Source organism: Ailuropoda melanoleuca, chromosome 11, assembly GCF_002007445.2.
Source record: "Ailuropoda melanoleuca isolate Jingjing chromosome 11, ASM200744v2, whole genome shotgun sequence".
In the NCBI taxonomy this organism is placed as follows: domain Eukaryota; kingdom Metazoa; phylum Chordata; class Mammalia; order Carnivora; family Ursidae; genus Ailuropoda; species Ailuropoda melanoleuca.
In genome coordinates this window covers 107,495,595-107,520,637 of record NC_048228.1, presented here as the reverse complement: position 1 = coordinate 107,520,637, position 25,043 = coordinate 107,495,595, and the positions used below count along the sequence as shown (strand labels likewise).

The window sequence follows — 25,043 nt, the reverse complement described above, 5'->3', positions numbered from 1 at the left end:
CTGTGGCAGCTGTGCCCCTCCATGGTGACCCTCAGTAGGCAGTCACCCCAGGAGCAGAGCTGAGAGGCAAGGAGAAGCACAGTATCGCCTTCCAATGCCCTTTGAGGGGGTGACAGGTCTTTAATGGGGAGAGGTGGGTGGGGGTCATCTCTGAGGCAGGAGGGGACCCCTGCTAGCCAGGGACACAACAGGTGGAAGAGGACGGAGAGGCTGGAGGCCAATCCCCTGCCCAACCCCCAGGACCCTCCCCTCTGGAACCCTTCCCCACTCCCAGCCCTGAACACTCTGACCTCAGCCAAGTCGCAGTGGTCAGCAACCCTCTGGCCACACACTCCTGTGGACACGTGCATGGTGTGATGCCACCTGAGCGTAACGCTAGACATGACAGTGACCTCTGGGCAGGGGCACAGTGGTGCTGGTGGCCGTTAAGAACTGGTACCTGGAACCAAGAGGTCGGATCCAGGTAACACAGCCGATCCAGGCCATTTTGCTATTCTGAGTGGCGTGCAGGGAGTCTCCAAGGTGTGGCAAGTCTCCTTGCAGCATAGCACCCAGCCTGGCAGGACCCACGGCCATCCACCTCAGCACAGGTGTCACGTGGGGGCACCCAGGAGACCTGAAGTCATCCAACACGCCTCCTGACCCCAACCAAGATCTGTGTTCTTCAGGGCGAGCCGCTGTCCCAAGACTTTGCAGGGCGGCTCATTTTCCCAAGGGCCAGCCCACCCGCTCTGGGACAGGCAGCTCCAGAGCTGGGAACCGGGCCCAGGATCACAGCCCGCAGATCTAGGTGCCATGGTCGCCACAGTAGCCCTCCCTCAGTTGAGAACTGAAGTGGGTGCTCGCAGGCTCACAAAGCCCGGCCACCTGGAGCTGCCCTGGCCTGGCTGGGGCTGTGCGCCCTTCAAGGGCAGTCCCAGGGCTCACACTTCACCCCTCAGGAGGTGCTCCCTTTCGAGAGGAGGGAAAGGGAGGCTGCCCCAGCTCTGATCCCAAGGCAGAGAGACCAGGGGGCTTGTCTTGCAGGGAATCATCCTGGATGCGCCAGGCAGCAAGTGCAGAGAAAACCACTCACTGGCGTCACGCCGACGAAGACCCCTGATCTCCGTAGCTGAGGTCAGAGACAGGAAGGCCGCGGCCCCAGCACGGGCTAACCTAGCTCATGGCCACCACGGAAAGCCGGGCCTCTCTCCTTCTGCTTGGCCAGCCACAGCTGCCTACACCAGGCATTCCCTGCAAACACGGCAGGACGGGGCTCCTCACGCCTCGCAGGTTGCAGGTCAGAGCAGCTCCATCCGCACTGGCCAAGCCAATCGTAGCCCAAGGGGCACCACTACGGCCGCTGGCACCAAGCAGGCCTTCCTCCCAGGAGCCTCCTTCAAGGGAGAGGCTGGGGGTGGGGTGGGGAGCAACACGCCCCCCACACGGGGCTGGGAAAGGGATGAGTTCATTCCTGTTGCCACGAGCGAACCAAGAATACCCACACCACAGAATACTGCACTACAGAAGTCACCGGGGGACGCCGTGCGGAAAATGAAGGGCAGGACAGTGCACACCGTGACCTTTTATGTAAAACTGAAAAAAATAATTTCAAACAGAAACACAGAGGATTTCTTTTTCCCCAGAAGCAAAAGATTTGCTAACAGCACTTCTGGGGAGAAGATCTAGTAGGAAGGGGCAGGAGGGGTTTTCGCTGTGATATTTAGATTTCCTGGCCTTGTCGTGTATCACAGGATTTTTTTCACATCCCCCTAGAGTGACCTGGCTGTAAGAGCTCACGGGTGTTTTGTTCTCTGTAACTAAAAGTAACCTGCGTGTGTGTTACAGCCTTGACACAACACCCGTCTAGGGATGGGCACCGGAGCAGCTGGGCTTCCAGTACAGCCTGGAGTTGGCGGGACTGGCTGCGCTCCTGGGGGTGAGCCCGTTCTCACACATGAGCCAGGCGAGCCAGAGCCAGGTCCCCGAGAGGGGCTGGACAGTTCGGGCACTTCCTCCACCTTCACAACGATGAGATGCTGCAAGAACTCCCGTGCTCTTTCTGGAATACAGACACTGACCACAGGTGTGACCTCGTTTACACATAGACGCAGCACTCCGACGGGGCAGGAAGGACATCAGCTTCCGCGGTGTCCGGTGTGGGTGTAACTGACGGGTCACGTTACGGGGGGACCCGGAGGAAGTCACCCCAGCCAGCAGAGTCTGTGGTCCCCAGAGGAGCCGGGGCGTGCTCCTCCCGTCTTGGCCTCCCACAGCCGGCCTCTGCTCGTGGGGCGGAAGCAGCTCCCAGAACCTGCTTCTTCCTCCTGGGGGTCTGGGGCAGCCGCAGCTCTGCGGGCCCGTGGGCAAACGGGCAGCTGTCTGCAGGCAGCACACAGCCGTCAGGGTGGTGACTGAAGAACCAGCAGGCGCGGGTCTTGAAAGTTTCCGAGAAGAGTTTCCGCTTTGCTTCCGGGTGCCGCTGCCTCCGCAGCTTCTCTTCCCTCCAGTCGCGAATGTGAACCCTCCCATTCAGAACTGTATTTGGAACAAAGAGAACAGAAGACGGCCCAGGCGTTATCTTCCAAGTCCACCGACTCACCAGGGCCTGGGAAGCCCCAACTCTGGGGCAACAGTGCCCCAGCAGGACGGAGATGAGGGACTGCAGCCCCCAACACTGGCCATCCACGCCTGCAGGGCGAGCGTGGGTAGAGGCTGAGCCCGGAGCCTAAGCCTGGCAGGGCAGGAAGGGGCGTGGGAGAGAGAGCCAGAGGGAGCAGGCAAAGAGCAGGGTGGGGAGCCTGGAGGGGCCAGCGTCAGAGGTCAGGGTACGTCAGGAGGCGCGCACTGGACACCAGGTGCCGGGGTGAAGAACCGTAAGGAAACTGAGGGTCCGCCTGACCATGGACGAGTGGCTGGGGCCACAACAGGATGGGCCTGTGGGCAACGATGTTGAGGGCCTGGGAGACCAGGGCGTAAGAGCCATGTGTGGTCCCAGATTCGGTACAACTTGGAAGCTGCAGTGACATCTGTCCTGGAGAAGCTCGCCTCCGTATCAAACAGAAAACAAGCAAAGATGAGGGTTTACCGGCACCCCGCACAGCCAGAGCCCCCAGATGCAAACAGTGGGAAGGGGTACAGCAGCCCCGTCAGCAGGGCTGGGGGCCGCCGCAGGACATGGGAACTAGGCGGTATGGCCCCAGCAGCTGGCCGGGCCCCCCACCAAGCTGTCTCCTGAACCAGTCACCCCCATTTGAGCCAACACTCCCCCCAGGTGTTCACCTGGCCACTTGATCCCCAGAAGCCAGCAACTGCACAGAAACGTGTCCAAAGCAGCGAAATCCATCCTGGTTTTCCCCGAAGCTACAAACCCACCCGGAGACAGACCGGCTCAGAGAGAAACAAAGGAAGCTTATTGAGTAAATTTGGCTCTCTAATTTCTAATGAGAACTTGAAAGCACAAATTAAAGCTTGGAGTTTGCTTTCAAATGACCTCGTGTCATGGCCATAACGAGACTGTTGGTCTCTGTAGACTGCCATTTATTAAACATTTTCCCTTAAACCAGAGAACGGAGGTGCAGAGAGGCCACATCGGAGGGATCTGTCACGGCGGTCAAGAATCACCTACTCAGGGCCTGGCACGGCTGTCCCCCCTCGGAGCCGGCCTGGCCTCCTGCCCTGCTCTCTGCAAGGCTGACGCCTCGCTTCCTCATGTGAGAGCTCAGGTCAGGGTTTCACTGGATGTCTCCGCAGCAGGACATGGCCCTGAAGTGTGTCCCGAAGGAGGCCCGAGGTAAGACTACCACCAGGGACCTGGGGTGTGTGCCCCAAAAAGGCAAGGAGCCCTCAGTCTGGCCCAGAGGCCTAGACGTGTTCAAGAGAAGCCTGGGGGAAAGGGCAGGGTGGGGGCCAAAGCCTCCACAGGGGTCCTCTCCCCTGAAGAGAGGCCGGCCCGCAGCAGGCCCTCCCTCCACGGTGGTCTTGTGAGTCAAGAGGGCACCTCACCATGCTCCAGAAGGAGCAGCACCTGCAGGGCCAGGGGAAGGGGGCCTGGGCACCAATGACAGAGGACCGGCCCTGGCAGAGACGGCTCCTGCCCGCAGCTCCCAGGGCAGCTCCCGTCCCAGGTAGGCCTGGGCACCTGTACCCACTCCAGCCGGCTCATGGGTCAGCGTACCGGTGGACTGTCCCCACTGGGAAATATGTTCCTGATTCTAAAATGGAATCACAGGAACACCATACATTCTATCAAAGGTCCCTGATCTGACGTTCCCATTTCCTCCCAAAGCACGCACTGGCTCGGACCTGCTAAACACAGCCCACAGGACCTGCTGGGCCGTTCCCCACCCGCTTCTGACAGCAGACGTTACCACAGCCAAAGCGTTCTGAGGAACCGGAGGCAGGCTGTTCTGGAAAACCACTATGGACCGTTTACCGGAACAGTGCACCATGGTCACGTTCTGATCAGACGTGGCCTGGGTTGCCAGGCCAGCCTCTCCATTCAGGAGAGACTTTGGGCAAGCCCCCACCTGTCAGCGGCAGCCACACGTTCACCACAGCCAGCACAGGGGGTGACGGCACCGCGGGCACAGACCACTCGGCCAGGGCCGCCCCCACCACACCCCCCACTGCGCCCCCCGGCCCCGACCTCAGCACACGCCTGCCTGGGCACCAGCCGGTCCCTCACAAGGTGCTTAGTGCTGGCAGAACGGAGGGCATCCAAAATCCATCTTACCTCCTCGGCCCTGTAAACATGACCAGAGACTAGCCGCTCTCGTTGAAAACAGCCTCGCAGATGAGAGCGGCCTCCTGCATGGTTCTTGCATGACTGTGAGCGCAATGTTTACTCAGAGCTCAGTCCCCAAGCCGCCTCCTCAGAAGTGTTTCCAAAAATAAATGTGCCCCCCCCATGTGAACCGCATAGAAAAGCAATCACATACATGCATATTTATAGTGGAAAAAAAAGGTATGCTTTCAAGAAGTTAAACAAAAACCCACGCTGGGAAAAACAGAAGCGCAGCCCTTCTGGGTTGCAGTGGGCGTATTCCCTGACAAAGGCCTTGGGAAACGGAGAGCAGGGCCCAGGCAGCCGTGCCAGAGCTCGGCCGGGTTAGGGTTCGGGTCGGGAAGGCCGCCCTCCTCCCCGCGGCTCCACTCCACGGCGTGGGGCCTGCCCGCCCACGCCCCGGCCTTTGCAGCCACCCCAAACATGGAGACTCCGGTTCCGCGTACAGCCCTCAATGCCATCACAAGCATTTCCCGAAGCAAAACCAGGTTTAATCGAAAACAAAGTCTAGCTCTGCAAGGGCACCCGGGCCACCCAAAGGCACTGTAAGCCTGCGCACCCACGCTCTCCCGTTCACGCGTGGGGGCCACGCATACCCGCGCACAGCCCGGAGCCCTCCTGTGCACACGTGGGGGGCCGTGTGCACCCAAGTTCTGCCGTGCACGTGGGGGGGCCGCATGCACCCAAGCTCTCCCGTGCACGCGTGGGGGCCACGCTCACCCGAGCTCTCATGTCTCATGTGCACACATGCGCAGGGAAGAGAAGGTGACAGCGCCCAACCTCTTAGCTTTACAGGCTGGGAGTGGACAGACAGATGCGCCTCCATCAGCCCTGGCCACCTGCCCTGAGTCACTGGCACAAGAGTGGGGGTGTGGGGACTGACCCAAATCCTGGGGCTCAGATAACTGCCCGCCTCCCTAGACAAGGCCTGTGGGCCTCCCCCTCCTCCTGTGTTGGGCTCTGCTCACAGGGGGCACCTCATGGTCTGGTCTCCCATGGTCTCACCCCAATGACCATCTCCCTGTGAGGAGGGGTCAGGGAAGTGTGCCCTCTTTGAGGGGCTACTGTCTTCATCCTGTGACACGGGCTCCTCTCAGGCTCAAGCCCGGCCCCACCTGCAGGGAGCACACGTGAGGCGGTGATGTGACCAAATGCGGGAGGCCGAGTGACAGAAGCACACAAGACCCTGGGCCCCAGCGAGGCAGGGTGGGGGCAGATGGGAAGCAGCTTAGGAAAGGTGTCTAGGTTGTGGTCTAGCACTATGGCGACACCACCAGAGGGCCCAGGGCACGGGGATGGAGGCAGTGAGCCAGCAGGCAGCCTGCAGGACAGGAAGCAGCATAGCGAGTGGAACACAAGCCAGGGGGCCACACACGGCAACCTGGAGGCCAAAGCCTGGCAGCAGTGGGTGCGGCTAGGCTGGGTACGAGGCCGGCAGGCGGCACACGCTCGCAGGAGCTCACCTCAGCAGCTGCGTAGTCCCTGCTGGCCTGGTCTTCTCTGGACCCCACTTCTCAGCCCATCTTCGTGCCCCATCACCCAGAACCTACCATCTGCACACCCTGTACCCACCCTGCACCTGCCTCCCATCACAGAGGCCCAAACCCTCCTCACGGCCATGGGGGGCTGCAGGCCACCCCCACTCATCATGGCCCAATCCTGCTCCTCCCCAGCCCAGATCCTTCAGGAATGCTGTTCCTCATCCCCTTTACGGAGTCTCAGCCCAGATGTCCTGTCTCCACCATGCCCCTCCTGCCTCCTTCCTGAGAGGAGGGTAGGCCTCCCTGCACAGCAAGACTCCGGGGGAAACGTGCCTATGGCACTACGGTGATACAGTGATACCCGACGCCCCTTGCTGAAGCACTCAGGGGTGACAGAGAAGATAGGCTGGGATTCACTCTAAAATACCCACACAAAGAAAAGGGGGAAAAGAGCTTCAAGAACCACATTTGACAAATGACCGAACATCTGGACAGTGGGTGTATGCTTGAACACTCTAAACGAGGGAAGCTTCTTTCCAGCCCAGGTCCCCATGTGAGCACTGCTTCCGTGTCCCCTCCCCACCAGCCCGGCCACCCCGGGAGGCCAGGGGCGGACCAAGTGAAACGGCTCAGGTTCCTGGCCCCTCTACCTCTTGGCCATCCTGGAAGCCTGGAGCGTGGGGCAGGCACGCAGGGCAGGGAAGGGGACAGGAATCAGGGCCCCCTCCTCTAACTGCCCAGGCCCCAGCTGGGAGCTCAGGATGCTTCCAGTCTGCAGGAGCCCAGAGCCAACGCAAATAACAACCGCCCGCCCACAAAGTCCTCCAGCGACACCCCACCAGGAGGCTTTCAGACTTGCCCTTCCTTCCATGTGAGGCGTGAGCACATCCTGGACAGGGGTAAGGCCAGACTGGGGTGGGGGGGTCATGCCTTGAGGGGCTAGAGAAATTCAGAGAAGATGTGTGGCCAATGTCCCTCCTGGTGGAAGACGCTCAGAGGGCAGAAGCTGTGCATGGGCAGGGGGATGCAATCCTCCCCCTCCACCTTTCCTAGCAGTCTAAATCTCCTCTAAAGCAAACTTTACCCCGGGATCCCTGGGTGGTGCGGGCAGTGGAGCATCCGACTCTTGGTTTCAGCTCAGGGCAGGATCTCAGGGTCCTGGGATCGAGCCCCACATCAGGCTCGGCCCTCAGCAGGGAGCCTGCTAGAGATTCTCTCTCCCTCTTGCCCTCCCCTCTGATCACTTGTGTGCGCGCACATGCACTCTCTCTAAAATAGATACATTTTTAAACGTTTTTTAAAAGAATAAAGCAATCTTTACTTCGTAGGAGAAACAGGGGCAGTGATGGCAGTCTGTGGGGAAGGGCATTCTGACTCAGGGATGGTGGAGCGCGTCCCCCGACCTGAGAAACGAGCACGTTGGCAGGCTTGGTGCCCTTACCTTCGAACACCTGGTGGCTGTTTCTGAGCAGCGTCTGCAGGCCGCCGCACTCCCGCTTCAGGCGCTGCAGCGTCTCCCTGTCCAGCTCCCGGGCGACCTCCTCCAAGGAGAGGCTTCCTGCGGAAAACCGGGTTTGCCCAACGACACCATCAAGGCTGCTGGACGCTGTTAAACAGGCAGGCTCGCAGCCCCGGGGACGCGCTAGCTCCGTCCCATCCAGCCCTCATGCACGGCAGCGGGACGGGCGCTGAGAACGACCTTCGCCCCGAATCCGTGCCGCGCACCACAGAGCTGGAACGCATGGGCCGAGCCCCCACCACCTGCGATGCCAGGGACTTCCCGCCTGCCAGCCCTGCACCAGGGGTCTCCCCCATGCCCACCCAACGACTATGCAGGCCGGCAGACACAGGCCTGCCTCCCAGACAGAAAATCAGCGCGGCTGTGTGGCCCGGCCCCGGATGCCCCGGGGAGCAGCCGCCCTGTGGCTGGGAGTCCATCCACCCAGGCCCGGCCGACCTTCAAGATGCACCTCTCAGCGGCCTCAAACCCGTTCCGAGAGCAAGCAGGATGCCCAAGGAGAAGGCCGCAACAGGCCCACACAGCCTTCCCTGCCCCTCGCGGCTCTGGCCCTGCGCAAACTCCCGACGCGGCGCTCACACGCACAGCTCCGCACGCCACTCCCGGCTGCTCATCCTCGACTGCGTGCGCATCTTGCCGCAGTAGTGAGGGCAGGGAGCACCCCTCCTGTCCTGTGCTCCCCTGCCGAGCAAGGCCGGAGACAGACCCGCGCGTACGCCACAGAGGGGCAGGCTGCGGAGGGGCCACTAAATCCCCGCAACCCAAAGGTGGGAAGACCACCCGAGGGCAGGAAGCTGTGGGCTGAGAGGCCCAGGGCGCAGGTCCACGTCACGGGAGCACCGCAGGCCAGGCCCAGACACTGAGATCCACACCGGGAGGGTGGCCCACCAGCTCCGCAGCTGTTTCCACTGGGCGGGCCGCCTGGGACCCGAGACCCAATGATCAGAGCCACCCGCTCTCTATGTCTAAGCCTAGGAGAGGACTCCGTCTGCTGCGGCCAGAGTCCGTCCCAAGCACCGGCAAGCACCTCCTGAGCGCAATCATTCCTGGGTCTGAAGGTCCAACTCCACGTTTTCAGATTCACCCAAACGTCTCTGAGGTGCCTGCCCACCTGCTGTGGGCTCCCGGCCCTTCCACCCTTCAAGCCCCACTGGAAGACCCCACCCAGCTTGCCCTCCTCTTCACTCGGGCCCCGCCTCAGCAGGGTGCACCAGGAAGTGCGGTGCCCACCCACAGAGCCGCCCACAGGCCTCAGGGCTGGCGCCCAATTACACGGATGGTCAGCCACCTGCAGCGGGGGCTCTGGCCACAGCTGCCACCACATCCCTAGAGAGGCCCTCCGATCAGACGCCACCAGGGTGATTCGCAGAGAAGGGGAGAAGCTCCCCGGCGCTGCCCCATGGCAAGTACACAAGAGCTGTGGAGGCTCAGAACGGGACAACCTCACGCGTCGGGGAGGCCAGGCTCACCGCCTCCTCCCGCGCCCCCTACTCACGGGCCAGCCAGGCAGCAGCCCCTGACAGGCTGAGGGAGGGCTCCCCCAGCTCCTCCAATGACCCCAAAAACTCAGAGGCAAGTCTCTGGTGCGGCCTGACCCAGCCAGCTGCACAGCGCCCTCTGGCGCTGCCGGGCAGGAAAGAAACCAGCCTGGACCAGCCCAGTCGCCTAGGACGCCTAGGACTTGAGACACTCACCTTACAAAATAATTGAAGCCCACACTTTGGTCCCTATCTCTCTTGAATGCCACTGACTTCAGCACGTTACCCATCCTATGAAAACAGATATAATTTTCTCCCTTTCATCGCGTCTGAGTCTTGCACTTTGGGGATTTCAAAGAGAACCATGTTCTCAGACTACATCTCCAAAATGTTACCTTATTGTCAAGGGGACAGTGCACTTTCCTGGCATTCAGGACTCTGTTTTCAGTTTGGATAACTCCTTTAAATTGAAAATAAAGGGCTCCACACCCTGAAGCCTGGACAATTCTGTAGAGGTTAATTAAGGACCCGAATGCTACCCTTCTGCCCTCAGCGCCTTCCTCTAAGGGAACCGAGTCCTGCACGTTAATGGGAACTATAAGGAAAACTTTAAACAAGTGTATAAGTGGCCTATTCACCACCGATGTCTCTTTAAAATAAACATAATTAAAAACAACCACACAATTTTAAGTTGGTACTAAAGGAGAGCCGAGATACTGCCTGAAAGCCAGCAGGCATGCAGCTGCTGGGGGTCTGGGGTCTGGGGGCCTACCTCCTTGGTTCCAGGCCTTCGAGCCACCACTTGGAGCACTTCCTGGGTTTAACTGCTCTCCATCCAACAGCAAATGTGCCACTTGCAAAACCACTTGGTCAATAAAATCCCGAGGAAGGGTGGCACAATTCCTCACACGCTCAGCTTTTTCTCTAGGCTGAAATCCAGACAGCCAGAGTTGGTCGGCCTGGGCCTCTGCCCCTCCCTTGGCAGCCCCGGAGTCCAGGGCCTGGTGCCCATTGGGGTGACCCGCACATCCCTCAGTGGCCTGGGATGGAGAAGGGGCAGGCGCCTCGCCATGCGGGCTCACAGGGCGGCCCCGCCTGCTGTTAATGTACTGGGTTCTCTGCTCATCCATGGAAACTTCTCCAGCAGGCGAGTATGTTCTGGATTTCCCAATGAGACAAACCTGCATGTGAAAAACAGCAGAGTATTTTACCAGGCTCCTAGAGCATGTCAATGGTTCCCATTCAATTCTCTTGTTCTGCAGCACAAATTAAAGTTTTAGATATTTATCATGGAAGAAATGCTTATTTTAAAAACCAATACCAATAAAAATGTCCAAAATAAGCCAAGAGCAAAAGCCCATGAAGAACCTCATGGCTCGGACTTTCAGAGCCCTAACACATGGGTACAAATCACGAGTCCACGTCTGCCAAGCTCACAGCCATGCCCACTCTGAACACCTGACTTGTGGGACCCTTCGTGTGACCCGCAAGTGCAGACACTGACAGTAAGCCCGAGTTCACACGAGACGTCCTTCTTTGGACCCGCTGCAGCGCGGATGCCCATTCCGTGCTCTCCTCCTCTGTACATCTGGGTGAAGGCTGCCGCACAGGTGTCCCTGGGGCAAGCAAGGCCGGTCCAGCGACACCGCCCTGAGCACAGTGTCTCGACTTCCTCCCTGGGCATGAGCCACAAAGCCATGTTACAGGCAATGAAAGAAAGCGGCTCTAATTGCATCAGAGCCACCCCTCACCACACTCCAGCTGTGCCACCGGCTCCATGAGTGATCCCGGGCAGGTGATGTAATGTCCTGCATGGGAAAAAGCATGCCAGGCGTCATCAGCTCTCACTGGATCGCTGCTGTGTGTGGACATCTGCCCTTGCATTTGCCCCCCAAACCACCGAGTTACAAGAAAGCTGAGGCTCGGAGAGATTAAGGACTGGTACGTGCTCTCCAGCAAGACAATGGAAAGACAAGGGAAATCCCAAACTGTGGGAGCCTTGTACCCACATGACCCAAATCCCAGCAGTTCCCTGACTCAATTCGAGCTTCAGCGGAGTGACTTGCCAACATGAGGGCATTTACGAGAATGACACCATGGCTCCAAAGCGGAGTCCTAAAGGAAGCTTTCAGAGTGATCTGAGCGGAGACTGCACAGGCAGCAATGACGGACCTGAGGCCATGTGGGCCCCACTCACCGCCACCACTGAATGCCTACGATGAAGGTGCCGCGTTATCTCCACCCTGCTGGACACATGAGGACACAGCACAGTTTGCAACGTTCCCAAGAGTTCTCGGCTAGCAGGTGGCAAAGCCAAGAGTTCGCCTCACACCTGTCTTGGATCCTTTTTGCCACTCACACCTGTCTTGGATCCTTTTTGCCACGTCAAGCAATCGAGCTTATAATTTGGATATGATCGGTTTTTGTGTTTTGCTGCTCAAAAAAAAGCACACCAACGGCCATGAGGTCTGAAAAAAGGAAGCCATCAGAGACTATCACAAACCAATGGCTCAGAGGGTGAGCGAGAACGCTGCCGAGTCGGCCATGAAGCACGTAAGGAGAAAACGGGAATCATTCTGAACTTCTGAACCAAACTTCAATTTCGGCCAATCACTGGGGAACCCCACGAGTCGGAACTTAGAGCGGGAGGCCTTAGACGGCACTTGGGCCACTACTACACAAGTCAAGCTGACATCCACTCTGGGCAGGTCCCCGAGAGTCACACGCAGTTTCTGGGAAGGAAATGAAGACTCCGCGAGGGTCCTGCAAAGCTGCCACGGGAGGGGCCGTGGGGGCAGAATGAGCCCTCCAAACGCCACCCGTGGATGAGACGCTGAGATCAGCACAGGCAGCTTCTGGAACGCACCCAGTGCCGAACGCCAGTGTCCCCTGCGGTTCTATGACACAGCCCTCAGCCCCCCATCCAGACGCCAGCACCTCACCGAGGACGGTGAGCCCACGATGACCAGGACGCACCCTTTTGGTTGAGGGAATGCGCAGGCAGTCCTCCTCGACGTGAAACCCGCAGGCCAGCCCCACTTCCGTGACGAAATCAAGGTACTCTCGGTACTGAGTCTTCCTGCTCTGCCTCCGGGAGTACTTTCCAGTGAAGTCAAAGAAGCAGCAGGGAAGGACAAAGAAACGGCAGCCGTAGGACGACCTTAAAATCAATCCACAAAAACCAAAAGAAAATTCAGCGGGAAGCCGCGTGGCTATCAAGCATCAGGGTAACACACACGTGTGCTGGTGGCTGCCCATGTTTTCTAGATGAGAAAATGAGTAACAGCTCTCCCTAATTCAATTTCTAGAAACAATGCAGCATGGCATAAAACATGAATCTAGTTACTTTTATAAAAACCTTCCCCATTGCAGTTGTTCTCGTCAACTGAAACGTAAGACTTCCTGAAGCGCTTGAGACTTCGGCTGGGAGGGACGGACCTCGGAGGCAGACACGGCAAAGGCTAAGTACTTGTGCCTTGACCTATGTGATTGTTCGAGAGCTAGGACAGTTCAAAAGACCCTGGATGAGAAGCCACAGCCCCAAGACATCAGGGCAGCAACGTCACCTGCATCCTCGCGACGCCTCCTCCTGACCTAGGAGCACCACCGCCCCGCGTACAGCCCCCGGGCTGGGAGATAAATACCGCTGCAAGTGTCACTACTGTCACACACTTTTCCTTTGAAGACTGACCCTCCTGTTGTCAGGGAGAAAACTTCCACCAACGTGCCCTGTCTCTCAGCTCTGGCTGTAAAGCCTGCAGCAGAACATCAGTTTTCGTGAGCGCCATTCAACACAAGAATGCCGTGAAGCACGTCTGCAGACTTTAACCCTGACCCGACATGCTCGGCACACTGTCCTCTCAACAATCTCAACCAGCTCCATGGCAGTGTTCGACAGCCACCGGCGGCGAGATTTGGACTGCGAGGTTCAGGCACCAAAACTTCCCCTGCCATCCGCCCTACTGCCCCGACCACCTGCTCACCGGGCCGCAATGACAGGTATCCACGGCGTCAGTTCATCGGAATGGTTACCAATTAACCAGTCGACGTCAGGGAAAAGGGTCTTATCATTTGGGGTGATTGCACCTTCCTAAAAGAAAAACACAAAATCAGGTGCTCAGTAAAGCAGCACAGAGCTACTGAGGCAAGGCCCCGCGGAACCTCGGCTTGCTGGGCATGGTCTCAGCCCCCTCCCCGGGGCCTCGTGGATGCTGGGCAGGCACCTGAAGGTAGGGCCGCGTCTACAGGGGTGTGAATACGGCAGCTTCTGGTGTCATCGCTAAGAAACCAATGATGCTCTCTGAGTGCTCATGGTTTTCTGAGCTGTACAAACGTGCTTCCGCACAGCAACATACACGAGCTACGGGAGGTGGGACAAAGCAACGGTTTCCACACTCCAGAAAGTCGGAGCCAGAAAGGGCCTTAGGAGCAAGTGAGTGGAGGGCAAGCAGGTCTGAAGTTGATCCAAGCGTGTCACAAAATACATCACGCAACCTCACATCTGTCCACCTACGTGACGGAGCAGACCCACGACAGCAGGAGGAAAGATACGAGAGGCGGGAGCAGTTTACATGTGGCAGAAGAAGCCTTGGCAGTCGTGCGGTCTTATGTAAACACTCAGACACCAAGTGAAAACCCACTCCACAGGCAGGTTAACCATCCTGATAATTCCCGTGATTAAGCTGAAGACAGCTTGACTTCATGATTTAAGAACGGCCATCGTGAAGGACTGGTGTCAGGCCCCAACAATGGGTCTGCTGATAAGAACTGGAAAGACAAAGAAGATACTATACGACCACTCAAAATCCTCCTAATTTTAAAACTCAAGAACGAACCCCCAAGGGGAGTAAGTGCAGCTGCTACTCCTTGATCAGAACAAACTGGGAGGCCATTATGACACCCTCACTTTCAAGGCTGTTCTGTAGCACAACAAAACTGGGGGTGTTTTGCAGACGTGATGTATACAAAAGAATTTAAACTCTACAATCTTTCGGGTTCTTAAATAAGCATATGGACTTCTACTTACACATATATTAAAACACCGAAAACAGTACCGCTCAACGGATATATACAGAACTTAGAAACAGGAAAAACAAAACTTTGATATTATTCTCTATTGCCACCCAGTCTAGATTTAAAGTTGCCTATTTCCCTTTAAATGGCCTGCATGAATAAAAACATAATTTACAGTTGATGTTATTTAAGACAGTGGTTTTGTTTTCGGCAGCCTCTTGCTTACAATCAAATGAGGATTTTGAAAGAGGCTGTAAACTCATGCTCGGCTTCTGTCCATGCAGATGAAGAAAACGAGCTCACAGAGGCGGCCATGAGCTCCCTTCCACTAATCTTTATTTTTTGCAATATGATTCTCCACTATAAAAGAAACTGAGGCAGAAAGTATAAAAAGTCTCAGAGCCTTACTATTTACAGATGAAATGGCAGAGCTGCGATCTGTTTCGCCAGAGCAGCAGGCCAAGTGGGGTCACGAGAGTAACGGTGACACCCGTGAGCTTCCGGGACGGTCACGCTCTTCCTGACACCCATGCACCCTTGCGTTGGCCACAGCAAAAGGTGAACATGAGAAGTCTCGTCAGCACTCTGCCCGGCTTGGAGGCCTCGACCCGACAGCAACGCCATAAACACTGGACACCAGACCTGACGTGGGACTGCTGCTCAGGGGGCCGGTCACTTTCTCCCTTGGGGAGACTCTCCTCTCTGACTGGTACCAGGACAAGTGAGCTACTCCTGAGCAAGGCTGCAGGGACCTGGGTTCACTGTGGCCCCATGGTCATGGGCTCCAGAGGCCGGGCCACTAGACGGCTCAGAGCAAATGTGTGGCCCACCTCCGCAGCTCCACGGAGCATCCGCACACCTGCAGCCCCGCCCCAGCCCGGCCGCGTTTTACCTTCCTCTCCCGGACTCCTCACCACCTGCCCTCTTGCTGGGAGGCCCTCCCGGCCACCCCGTATACACAGCACGACCTGGCCCTACAGCGGCCCTCTCCCCCTCCTCAGCATGTACCACACCAGCGACCCCGCGCCCACTGTGTACCGTGGGCGGCCCCACCCCCACAGGGCAGGAGCCGTTTATCACTGCTGAACTGCCAGCACTTGAGAACGCCTGGCAGGCTGAGGGCACGCAAAAATTTGGTAAATATGCAAATCTCTACTTTTTCTCCTGGTTTTTGGATGCATCTCTTAGGGCATTCAAAACTCTTCCTGAAAGTGTGTTTGAAGTAAAACCTTTCTGAAAACCATTGCAATAATATCATCCAAAACTTCTCAAGTTCGGCCTATGACAGACTTCTTTTAAGGGGACTAAGATTGATGCACGAGGATTTATGTAGTGAAACTCATCATCTGAAACCACGGTCAAGAACAGGACGTGAGCCGAGAGGCTAAGGGCGCCTTCACGGCAAGCAGTGCACGTGTGCCCTGCCCTCCGGGTACAGTGGGCGTGACAGGGGACCGGCAGCTGGTACCGCGTGAGGACTAGATAACACGCACCTAGAAAGGCTGGCACTGGGCACACTCGTGAAAACAAGGGCCCCTAGGGGACAACCGTGCCAAAAGCAAACAAACAAGGTCAGTACCTCTAAGCAAGTTTGTGGTCCATACATGTCCCAGATTTTTCTTCTTCGGACATCGATCCCTCTGCCTGGATGCTAAAAGAATTTCAGAATTCACAGGTCAACATCAATACATTATAATAAATGAGCAAGAACAAATTAAACTCTGCAGGGACTGCCACCAGCGTGGAATGCAAGAGACCCTTCACATTCACCGGTGGCACCCACGGTTTCTCAGCAACTCACACAGACACTCATACCCTCACAAGGCCCAGGTCAGGACCCACACTCCACTAAGGTCACCAGGAGTCTTCACGAAGGGGAAATGGAGTCCAGGTGTGGAAACATGTACAAGGCCAGTGGCCCAGGAGAAACATCTGGACACAGAGCCTCTCTTGTGGCCCCGAGTCAAGTCCAGGCCCCAGCCCGTCCACCCCTCCAGCTTGCCAGCAGACAAGGTCCCTCCTCTGCGTCTGCTTCTTCCCTAGGATGCGTGCCCGTGCCTGCCGGCTCTCATGGGGCAACCGTGCTCATTCCCAAGTCAGGGAGAGAGAAGGGGTGCACAAGGTACCCTGTCCTGGGGTGAGGTACCCTCACCTACCTGCAGGTCACCACGCGATGTGCTGACACCCACCAGACACCTTGTTTACAGGTATTACCGTTACAAACTCATTTTTTAATAAAGCAAATAAAAAGTACATTCTAAGAACCCCATTTCAAGCTCCTACGGCTGTGGATGGAGTGCCTCTCCCCAGGGCAGAATGCTACAGTCAGAAGTCAGCCGGGGTCACCAGGTGACAGTGACTCTGCAGGAAGGCTGGACGCCGGCCGGAAGCACCGGCTGGGGAAGCTCGGGGCTCACACTGAACTGTTCCGAGCGACAGGGGCTGTTCTAAGCACGTCCCGCCTTTACTTCACAGATCCAGAAAACGGCGCACACACCAGTGTCGCCAGTGTACATCACGGCGGGAGCGCAGCTGGCCTCTGACTGGGGATTCTAGCTTCTGGAGGGCAGAGCCTACTGCCTCTCATTCCCCTCCCGGGGCCCTGACGTGCCGCGTTCCCTAAAAAGCGCCCGGCGGCCACAGCACCCATACTGTGCAAAGTCTGTCGTCCACAGGCGCCCTGCTCTATCCAGCGGGATGACTGTCATCCACAGAGGCCGCCTGCTCTCCTCGGTCCCAGCCCGACAGCCAGGCAGGCTCTGGATCCAGCTGGTACCGGCAGTGAAAGACCTTAAGGACCTTGTGCCAGACTCAAAGGCATTTGGAAAAAGCACTAGAAATGGCTTAGGAAGTGGACCTCACCCCCTCAGTGCTGAGGATGTGGACCAGGAGACCATTCCCGCATCCTAAGTCAACAAAGGACTGCTTGGCCGTCAAGCCCCGCTCAGCTCTTTCTTCTTCCCACAAAATCTAAGTTAAAACAAACAAACAAAAAAATCAGTTCCTGATTCACTCCCTTCAAGAATAATTCAGACACAAACTCTGCATGGGATTACAAATCGCATTTCCAGGACGGGCGGACAGGCCTGGTCTGCGGCCCTGGGGTTACGCAGGTGACGCACAAGTGAGCAGAGGGAGCTGCCTTCGCCTAATGCCGTGGGGGCATTGAAGCTTTCTCCTCCCAGCAAGAGTCCACCTGAAAGTGGTCCTCTCTGGGCAAGAGCTTTACAGATTACCGTTAGTGCCTCATGCCTTCTCTCAGTTCTTCTAGGCTGTTTACTCTGATACAATCAAAGCAAAATATGCGATTTCTAAAAATTAGGCTCTGAGAATCACAGATGAAAGGAAATCAGAAATGATCTGGCCTAAACATTTTTTAGGTAAGAAAATCAAGACTATTAAGTCAAGGGCACAACCAAATTTGGGGACTAGCGAGCTAGCTAAGGACAGAGCCAGGACTGGAGGGCAAGTGCCTGTCACAGGGGTCCCATCGGCGGCACGAGCGGCACGGTGCCTCCAAGGTGAGGGTTCGTCAGGAAAGCCCCGGCTGAGCTGGAGCCCCTGCGGTTAGAATTCAGGGCGCAGACGTGTTCCTCACACACGAACCCGTGCACGTCCTACCAAACGGCACGCTAAGTTAGGACTGGATGACTGCTGCTAACCACTGGTAGTGGTTAGTGGCGGCGGTAGCAACCCTGCCCCACCCCACAGGGGCTTAGGGATGGGACACGCACTTACCAGGAGGTAGGCAGCGATAGCCACGTCTTCATACACGAACTTTTCGGGATCGGTCACTTCAGGCCACATCTAAAACATTTTCCAGGGCGTATGTAATTGTTTGCCCATCAGCCGCCATCTCACTACACTTAAAGTAGCCCCGTCAGCATAAGTCCAACGAGGCTAACTGGGCAGTAACAGTTTTAAAAAAGCTCATTCCAAAGGCAGACATTGATGATAAATCTCTCACGGTAAGAGAGCGGCACCAAGACACACAAAACGTTTACCGCATATGTGTGTAACGGGACACGTAAAGAGCCTTACAGTCCACAGCAAGATTTTGCAACAAAAATGACATATGTAAGCTATTTAGATGAAGCAACTGGACATCGAGGAGAACGCTCAGCTCTCCTGCCCCATCGTTCATCTAGACGAGGAAAATGAACAAGGAAACCCAGACGAGGAAAGCAAAGGGTCAGGAGGCCAGGGCTCCAGCCCTCTGGTCTGCTGGCGCCTGGCTGTCACCTGTGAGGGGCAGCACTCAGGAGGTGGTCCCCATCTCCCTCTCCGGAAAGCTAAAGCCTTTGCTGCCACACGGGACAACCAGCAAGTGCTCCGAAAGCTGCACCACACTGGCTGCACAAGCGTGACACCTCACTGCCCGCACAGGTCACATGCAGGACGGACAGCTGCCAGAAGAGGAAAAACCCACGACAAGGCTACACACTCAGATTTCCATTTCTAGTCGTGGGGGATTAGACAGGTCGGCTGTCTCACTAAGGACAATTTCAAAGACTGGAATAATAGATGAAGTCCTTTCCGGAAGGAACTGAATAGTTAATAGATAATGAAGACCTCTCAGGCCAGAATCTGGAAGAGAAGGGGCCCCCAGCTTAGGTCAGCCAGGCCTAGGACTCACACACTTCAGCAAGAATGAAAGGGCACTGTCTCCAGCCTGTGACCTTTGGGGAGCTCTGTTACAAAACGATAAGTAACTGATTAAAAAAACAAAACAAAACAAAACAAAAACACCACATATTGCGTGCCTGGGTGGCTCAGTCAATTAAGCATCTGACTCTTGATTTCGCTTAGGTCATAATCTCAGGGTCATGGGATTGAGCCCCACATCGGGCTCTGCACTGAGCATGGAGCCTGCTTAAGACTCTCTCCCTCTGCGACCCCCCTCAAAACAAAACAAAAACAAAAACAAAAACCACATATAGAAATGACAAATCATGGTTCCTTCCACAAAGAGGGCCATATGCTAGGAAGACTACAAAAGAGGTTCGCCCACATTAGGGAAGCTTTATTTCTTCCTCTGGGTGTGAGCACAGAGGTTTGCTGTTACTGTCTCCTCACATCTTAAATATAAAGTTAAGGACATGTTCTGAAATTTATCTTCTTTCTGGAAGTATATGCTTTTGTACTTTAATTTTTCATATATTTCCTTTAAACATCCTTAAGTTTATATAAGGAAATGTGGCAATTTCATAACTAATATCCAATTATTTTCAATTAAATACTTTCCTTTTATTTGCCTAGAAAGAAATTAGCAATGTGCAAAAAGAAAAGAAAAAGATCCTTTATCATCTGTCCACAGTTTTGCAGTTTGCAGCCCTGTGTATGCCAAAATACTCCTGCAATGTGGGCCCTTATGTGGCTGCGTTTGGACCTGATGTCCGTGTCTGCATACACCAGAAAGTTTACTAGAAGATTATTTTATCTGGCATAGTTTGGCCAATGTCCCCTCATCAAAACAAGGGAACCACGGATGTCCCCCAGTTACCTTGACCATGTCTTTGTGCTTCTCCTTAAGCATCTGGTACATCTTGCTATACTTGACGATGGAAATGAGGGACAAGCTGCTTTTAAATCCGCTCCTCCTGCTTTCCACAGACCACCGGGCCAGCCTGGCCAGCAGCACTTCTCCCAGCCAGGTGGGTCTGGGGTAAACAATGCCATCTGAATGCCATTTTTCTGGACAGAAAATTAAAATAGATATGAACCTTTAAAAATAAGAGAGATATGAATAAGCAGAGCTAGTTTCAATTCTCATTCTTAAATCACTTACCGAAAGGAGAGAGCACAGGTTAAGGCAGCTAGAATCACAAAATATTTGACTTGAAACCCCAAAAACTGGGAATGAGTTGCAGAACTTTCAACAGATAGAGAAAAACACATTTTTCAAAAGCAGAAAGAATCCTTCTCTTACAAACGCTGTTAAAAATGCGTTTACCCATGCTATGAAGACCATCAGAAGGATGGACGTGTAACAAAGCTCCTCCTACCATTTGCTTCACACACTGATTAGCCAGCTTCCAGATGTCTCAGGATCTAACATTCTTTTTTTTTTTTTAAAGATTTTATTTATTTATTCGACAGAGATAGAGACAGCCAGCGAGAGAGGGAACACAAAAAGGGGGAGTGGGAGAGGAAGCAGCAGGCTCACAGTGGAGGAGCCTGATGTGGGGCTCGATCCCATAACACTGGGATCACGCCCTGAGCTGAAGGCAGACGCTTAACCACTGTGCCACCCAGGCGCCCCAGGATCTAACATTCTATTTTCACACGTGCAACTCAAGTGTGAGCATACTGGCTCACCAAATACTTCCTGGCCAGAAAGTGGAGCACCCAGCCCCACGGCTAAGGATGCGCACAGGGGAGAACACCCAGTTTGTTGGGCGGAGAAAGAAGGCTACAAAAAAAGTGGCGTTCAACAGGGGCCCCAGGGACAAGTGGAGGCATGGGCGACTGGGCAAGAGGGGCGGAGCTAGGATGGTCAGGCTTTTCACCACCATGAGCATCGGAGGAACACAACTCATCCCCTAAGTAACAGGTGCCCACCGTCCACTGGGAGGCGCACCCCGGGGAGTTCACAATCCAGGCGGAGCCTGGTAAGGACTCGGGCTGCTCCCCTTTCCAGTCCCTTCACCTTGGACGCTTTCCTGCTGGGGCTGGCACACCCTGTCAGGCCCTTCCCCTGCTCATCCCTGGGCCTCATGCTCTTCTCCCAAGTGTGCCCCAGAGTCCCCATGGCCTACTCCTCATCCACACAGGCCTCACCTGGGATGCCCCCTCCTCAGAGGCATTGCCCACCCCTCTGCGTGGACCTGACACAACACCACCTTTGCTACTGAGGGGACGTGGGAACAGAGACGCATTTCACCTGTTTTCTGGCGCTTCACGGTACGCAGCACTCCAGGGTGGCAGAGCATGTATCTGTGTGTCGCGCTGCGCCTCGAGGAGCACATGGGGGGTGGGCGCACACCAACACTGCGGCGATGACAGGAGCCCACGAGGAGCGCCGTGCGCTACAGCGCAGCCCAGTCAACCCCCATTTAACCTGCGCTCAGTTTGTGGCCTGAATGCCCAAGGGGACGTAAAGGACAGCTCCCCGGGGGTGCAAGGACAGGAAATGCCAACCTGGAAAGGTGGGAGCAGGCAGCCGAGTCCGAGCCCTCAGTCCATCAGCAAAGAAGGTGACCGAATGTACTGTGTGCTGCTACGGACACGCCACGCTGGGCGCCTGCACAGCAGCCGTGAGCACATGCCTGCAGTGGCCACCTACCAGCTCTGCCACCGGCGCCCCCCAGGTGACCACGGGAGACACGCCTTCCCCCAGGCCCCACTTTCCAACAGGAGCATGCGGGGGAAGGGCCTGGGGCCAGTTCCTCGGGCAGTCTCTAGCCAGGCCCTAAGTATTGCCATCAAGCTTCTATGCCTGCAACAGGTCCCTATGAAGCCTAGCCCCTCCTCAGAGGCTCAAGAATCATTAAAGCCATCACATAGGTGAGAAGACTGAGGGCCACAGAGGCGACATACCCACGGTCACACTGCCAGTGGGCAAACCCAGGTCTATGTGACGGCACCACTGGACTGCTCTGCGTTATACAAAGCCACGTGCCACGCCCAGTCTGATTAAACAGACACAGTTCCCAAGGCTGTTTTGCAAAGTACACACCAGACGTGGCTCTCAGGAAAACAGCAGCAGCTGGGTGATTAAGTGAATCTACCTTCCTCTGACTTTTCCATTTAAAAATACCAAATTTCACATTTGCGCTACAAGCCCCAGTGCCACAGGGAACTGAGGCGGCTACTGAACTGCTGCTTTCGGGATAAGCACCACTGAATACCTGTGACATCCAAAACCACGTGAGCCTTGGCAGGAAGTAAAAAAGGAAGCCATCTTCACTCCCCATTCCCGAGTGGTAAGAAAGAAAATAATAAAAGGATTTGCAATTACCCAATTCGGCTGAACCTAGGTACTACTCATCATCCCGGCTACGTGGACTGTAAAGAATACAGACTCAGGCCCCGTGCCAACAGGAACAATGACATGTCATGACACCAGAAACAGGAAACACGTTCTCACACAACTTAGCTGCCAAAGGGCACCATCAGCTCTTCAATGACCCTGAATTCGGCAGCTACCCAGATGTGTGACAGAAACCACACAGCCCTGGAAGAGGACTCCATTCTTCAGCTCTTACCATTCTTCCTGGCTCTGACTGAGCCGGATTTGATACACGTTGCTCGTCTCAACCCTTACATTCCCTCTGTCATCTTCTTCCAAAGGTAAAAAAGTTACAGTACCGTTGAGGACATCTGGGGAAAAAAAGACAGGGATAATCAGAACTGCTTGGTTCACCGTTTTATCAGAAGCAATACTAAACATAGCCATGACTCAGCCTGACTTTGCTCCCCTGGGGTTTTCCCCACCCCTTTACCACAGCACCCAGGAGGACAGACATGTTTTATGTCCTATCCACTGCTGCATCCCGAGCCTGCAGGATGCCAGGCTCACGCAGCAGGCACGCTCAGCAGGAGCTGAAGGCAGAAAGCCCTTGTAGAGGGGCACTGCCTCTCCCCTGCAGGGAAGCCAATGTGGGAATGCTGACGTCCATATCTGAAGGCCTTGGGGCATTGACTCACCAACCTCTGTCTGGTAGAGGGGAAATGTAAAAGGTAACTAAACACTGGTGATAGAAGCTGGAAGAGCTCCTAAATTCGTCTGGACATGACAGGATCATGGAGAGTCTCCTGGCAGAGGGGACACATGGGAAGAGTCTTGCAGGGGCATAGAGACGGACAGTGTGGGGAAGTGGGGATGGGAGGGAAGGCACCTACAGCGATTTGGCATTGCTGCGTGTGGTACCACAGCCTCCCGAAGGCGATCTTGCCCAATACCCACAGCCTGTGTCTGTGCCATGTGACAAGGCTACAGACCTTGGGAAACGGAGTACCCAGGATTAGGCAGGTGGGCTCAGGCCAGTCACAGGGGCCCAGAAAATAGGAGAACTTTCTCCAGCTGGAGGCAGAAGAAGAGGTTGCAAGCACGAGAAAGACTGGATACCACTGCCAGCTCTGAAACCCAAGAACCTGAGCGAGGCCTCCACCAGCTGCTCCACGAGCCGGCCTTCCACTAATCTCTTCACCTGCTAAACTCCTATTCATCATTCGACATCTGGAGCTCCTTCACCTTCTCCCTCAGGCATTCCAGACACTCCCCCCTCGACAATGACCCCATTCTCCGTACTAGAAATACACATTTCTACATGTCCCCTCAAAAGACAGTAAAAAATAAATAAATAAATTACAACCTCCCTAGGACATTGCAAAGGTACTGACTTAGTTACCGTTAGTGCCTCTTCTCTGACCTGAGGTTTAAAGAATACTTTTTAATCTAACTGCACCCTGTCTCAAAGATTCTCTCCCTGACCAAACTCCAGCCAGGCTCCTCTGCGCCCTGTCTCAACTAGGCTTCAGCTTGGCGTAGAAACTTCAACACTGGCACGGATCCTAACAGCCCAAGCCTGCATCCCTAGAACGACCGCAGGCCCCCGCAAAGCTGCCAGGACGGTCCCAGCCCCTACCTGAAGGTGGGCCCCTGTGTCCCTGCCTCCAGGGCGAGGAGCCTAACTTAACTTCCAGGAGGGTGAAGAAAAATCCAGAAATGAGTCACAAGGACCAAACCCCGTTTTGGTTAATTTTCGCTTCCCTCACTCTACCTCTCACCGAGAAACATTCCTACCTTGCACGACTATTTCTCTCCTCGGAGCAGCAAGCGGGCAATGAGGGCCTGTTTTGGGGATGACGGTTCTGAGAATCACGTCGAACCCGTTCGACGCCTCCGGCTGCGATCCCGCCCGGGACCCGGTGAGGAAGGCCAGCATCTCCGGATTGCCGTCGTAGCGGCTCCGAGAGAAAGCGTCCCATAGAGAATCCAGATCCGGGGCAGGGAACTCGCCCTCCCCGACTTGGGCCTTGCCTGGCTGCCCGGGGCCCCCTGCGAGCTGAGCCGCGGCGGCTGCTTCCCTGGGGTCCTCCCCTTGCCGACGCCGGGGCTGCGACTCCTCGGGCCCGCGACCCGCCGTGCCCAGCTCGGGGCCTGTGCTCGGCCCGGGGCCCAGGCCCCCATCGGGGGAGCGCAGAGCGGGTCCGGCCGCGGCCCGCTCCTCCTGCTCAGGGCCAGTGTTGGGACTGTGGCCGCAGGCCTCCGCCCGGGGCACACCAACACTCCGCCGGGCCTCGAGGCGGACGCCACACAGACGTTTGTTGGCCACCTGAGGCCTCTCCAGCCACACGGCCACCGCCGCCCAGAAGCCCCCCGGGAGTAGCGCACCGGGGTCGCGCACAGCCGCCCGGCCCACCTCAGCCATGGTCGACCAGCTTCCAGCGCTCCGCGGCTACGGCGCGCTGTGATGACGCACCCGGCGGCGCGGTCTGTGACGTCACGGGGCGGGGCGGCCAGCTGCCTCGGGTCGCTCCCGTCGGCGGGTTTAGCTGCGGAATGTCACCCACGCTTGCGTCTCCGGGGCTGGCCCCGCGGCGCGTGCTCACTGCCGGGGCGTGTCCCCGCTGGGCTTGGGGAACAGCCCTGGCGGTGGCGTGTGGACCCTGCGTGGGGCTCGGCCGGGCCGGGGCGCCTGTGGCGGGAGCGGATGCTGGCCGAGGTCCGAGGAGTGCGGGCCCTCCGTGTGCGTGCCGGCTGGCCGCTGGCCGTCACCTGCGTGTCCCCTGGAGGACCGGGGGAAGGGCGGGCTCTGCCAGGTCGGGCCCTTGTCCAGCAC

The 25,043-nt window shown here is 56.3% G+C and overlaps 1 protein-coding gene across 3 annotated transcripts; it reads right to left on the bottom strand.

Annotated features, from left to right (window-relative positions):
• Nucleotides 1-1,549: 1,549 nt before the first annotated feature.
• TRMT44 (tRNA methyltransferase 44 homolog) lies at nucleotides 1,550-24,766 on the bottom strand. Of its 3 annotated transcripts, XM_034672177.1 has the most exons (12): nucleotides 24,005-24,766; nucleotides 22,464-22,578; nucleotides 19,760-19,979; nucleotides 17,995-18,063; nucleotides 17,119-17,226; nucleotides 15,836-15,907; nucleotides 13,227-13,333; nucleotides 12,220-12,403; nucleotides 10,995-11,051; nucleotides 10,016-10,424; nucleotides 7,688-7,804; nucleotides 1,550-2,517 (listed from the first exon to the last, which is right to left on the bottom strand). In XM_034672177.1, exons 1-12 carry the CDS (start codon nucleotides 24,630-24,632, stop codon nucleotides 2,162-2,164), a joined length of 2,442 nt encoding a protein of 813 aa, XP_034528068.1. In that variant the 5' UTR covers nucleotides 24,633-24,766; the 3' UTR covers nucleotides 1,550-2,161. The 3 variants fall into 3 exon arrangements, with proteins under 3 accessions (XP_034528068.1, XP_002916615.2, XP_034528069.1); XM_002916569.4 differs by lacking the exon at nucleotides 10,995-11,051; XM_034672178.1 differs by lacking the exon at nucleotides 17,119-17,226.
• Nucleotides 24,767-25,043: the final 277 nt, after the last annotated feature.

Excerpts from the sequence above, each read along its gene's own strand:
- TRMT44 (XM_034672177.1), bottom strand. The coding sequence starts at position 24,632 with ATGGCTGAGGTGGGCCGGGCGGCTGTGCGCGACCCCGGTGCGCTACTC. Across the intron at positions 15,908-17,118 it reads ACATCCTCAGCACTGAGGGG|CATCCAGGCAGAGGGATCGA; the intron begins GTGAGGTCCACT and ends AAATTCTTTTAG. Across the intron at positions 2,518-7,687 it reads CAGCCACCAGGTGTTCGAAG|TTCTGAATGGGAGGGTTCAC; the intron begins GTAAGGGCACCA and ends TTCCAAATACAG.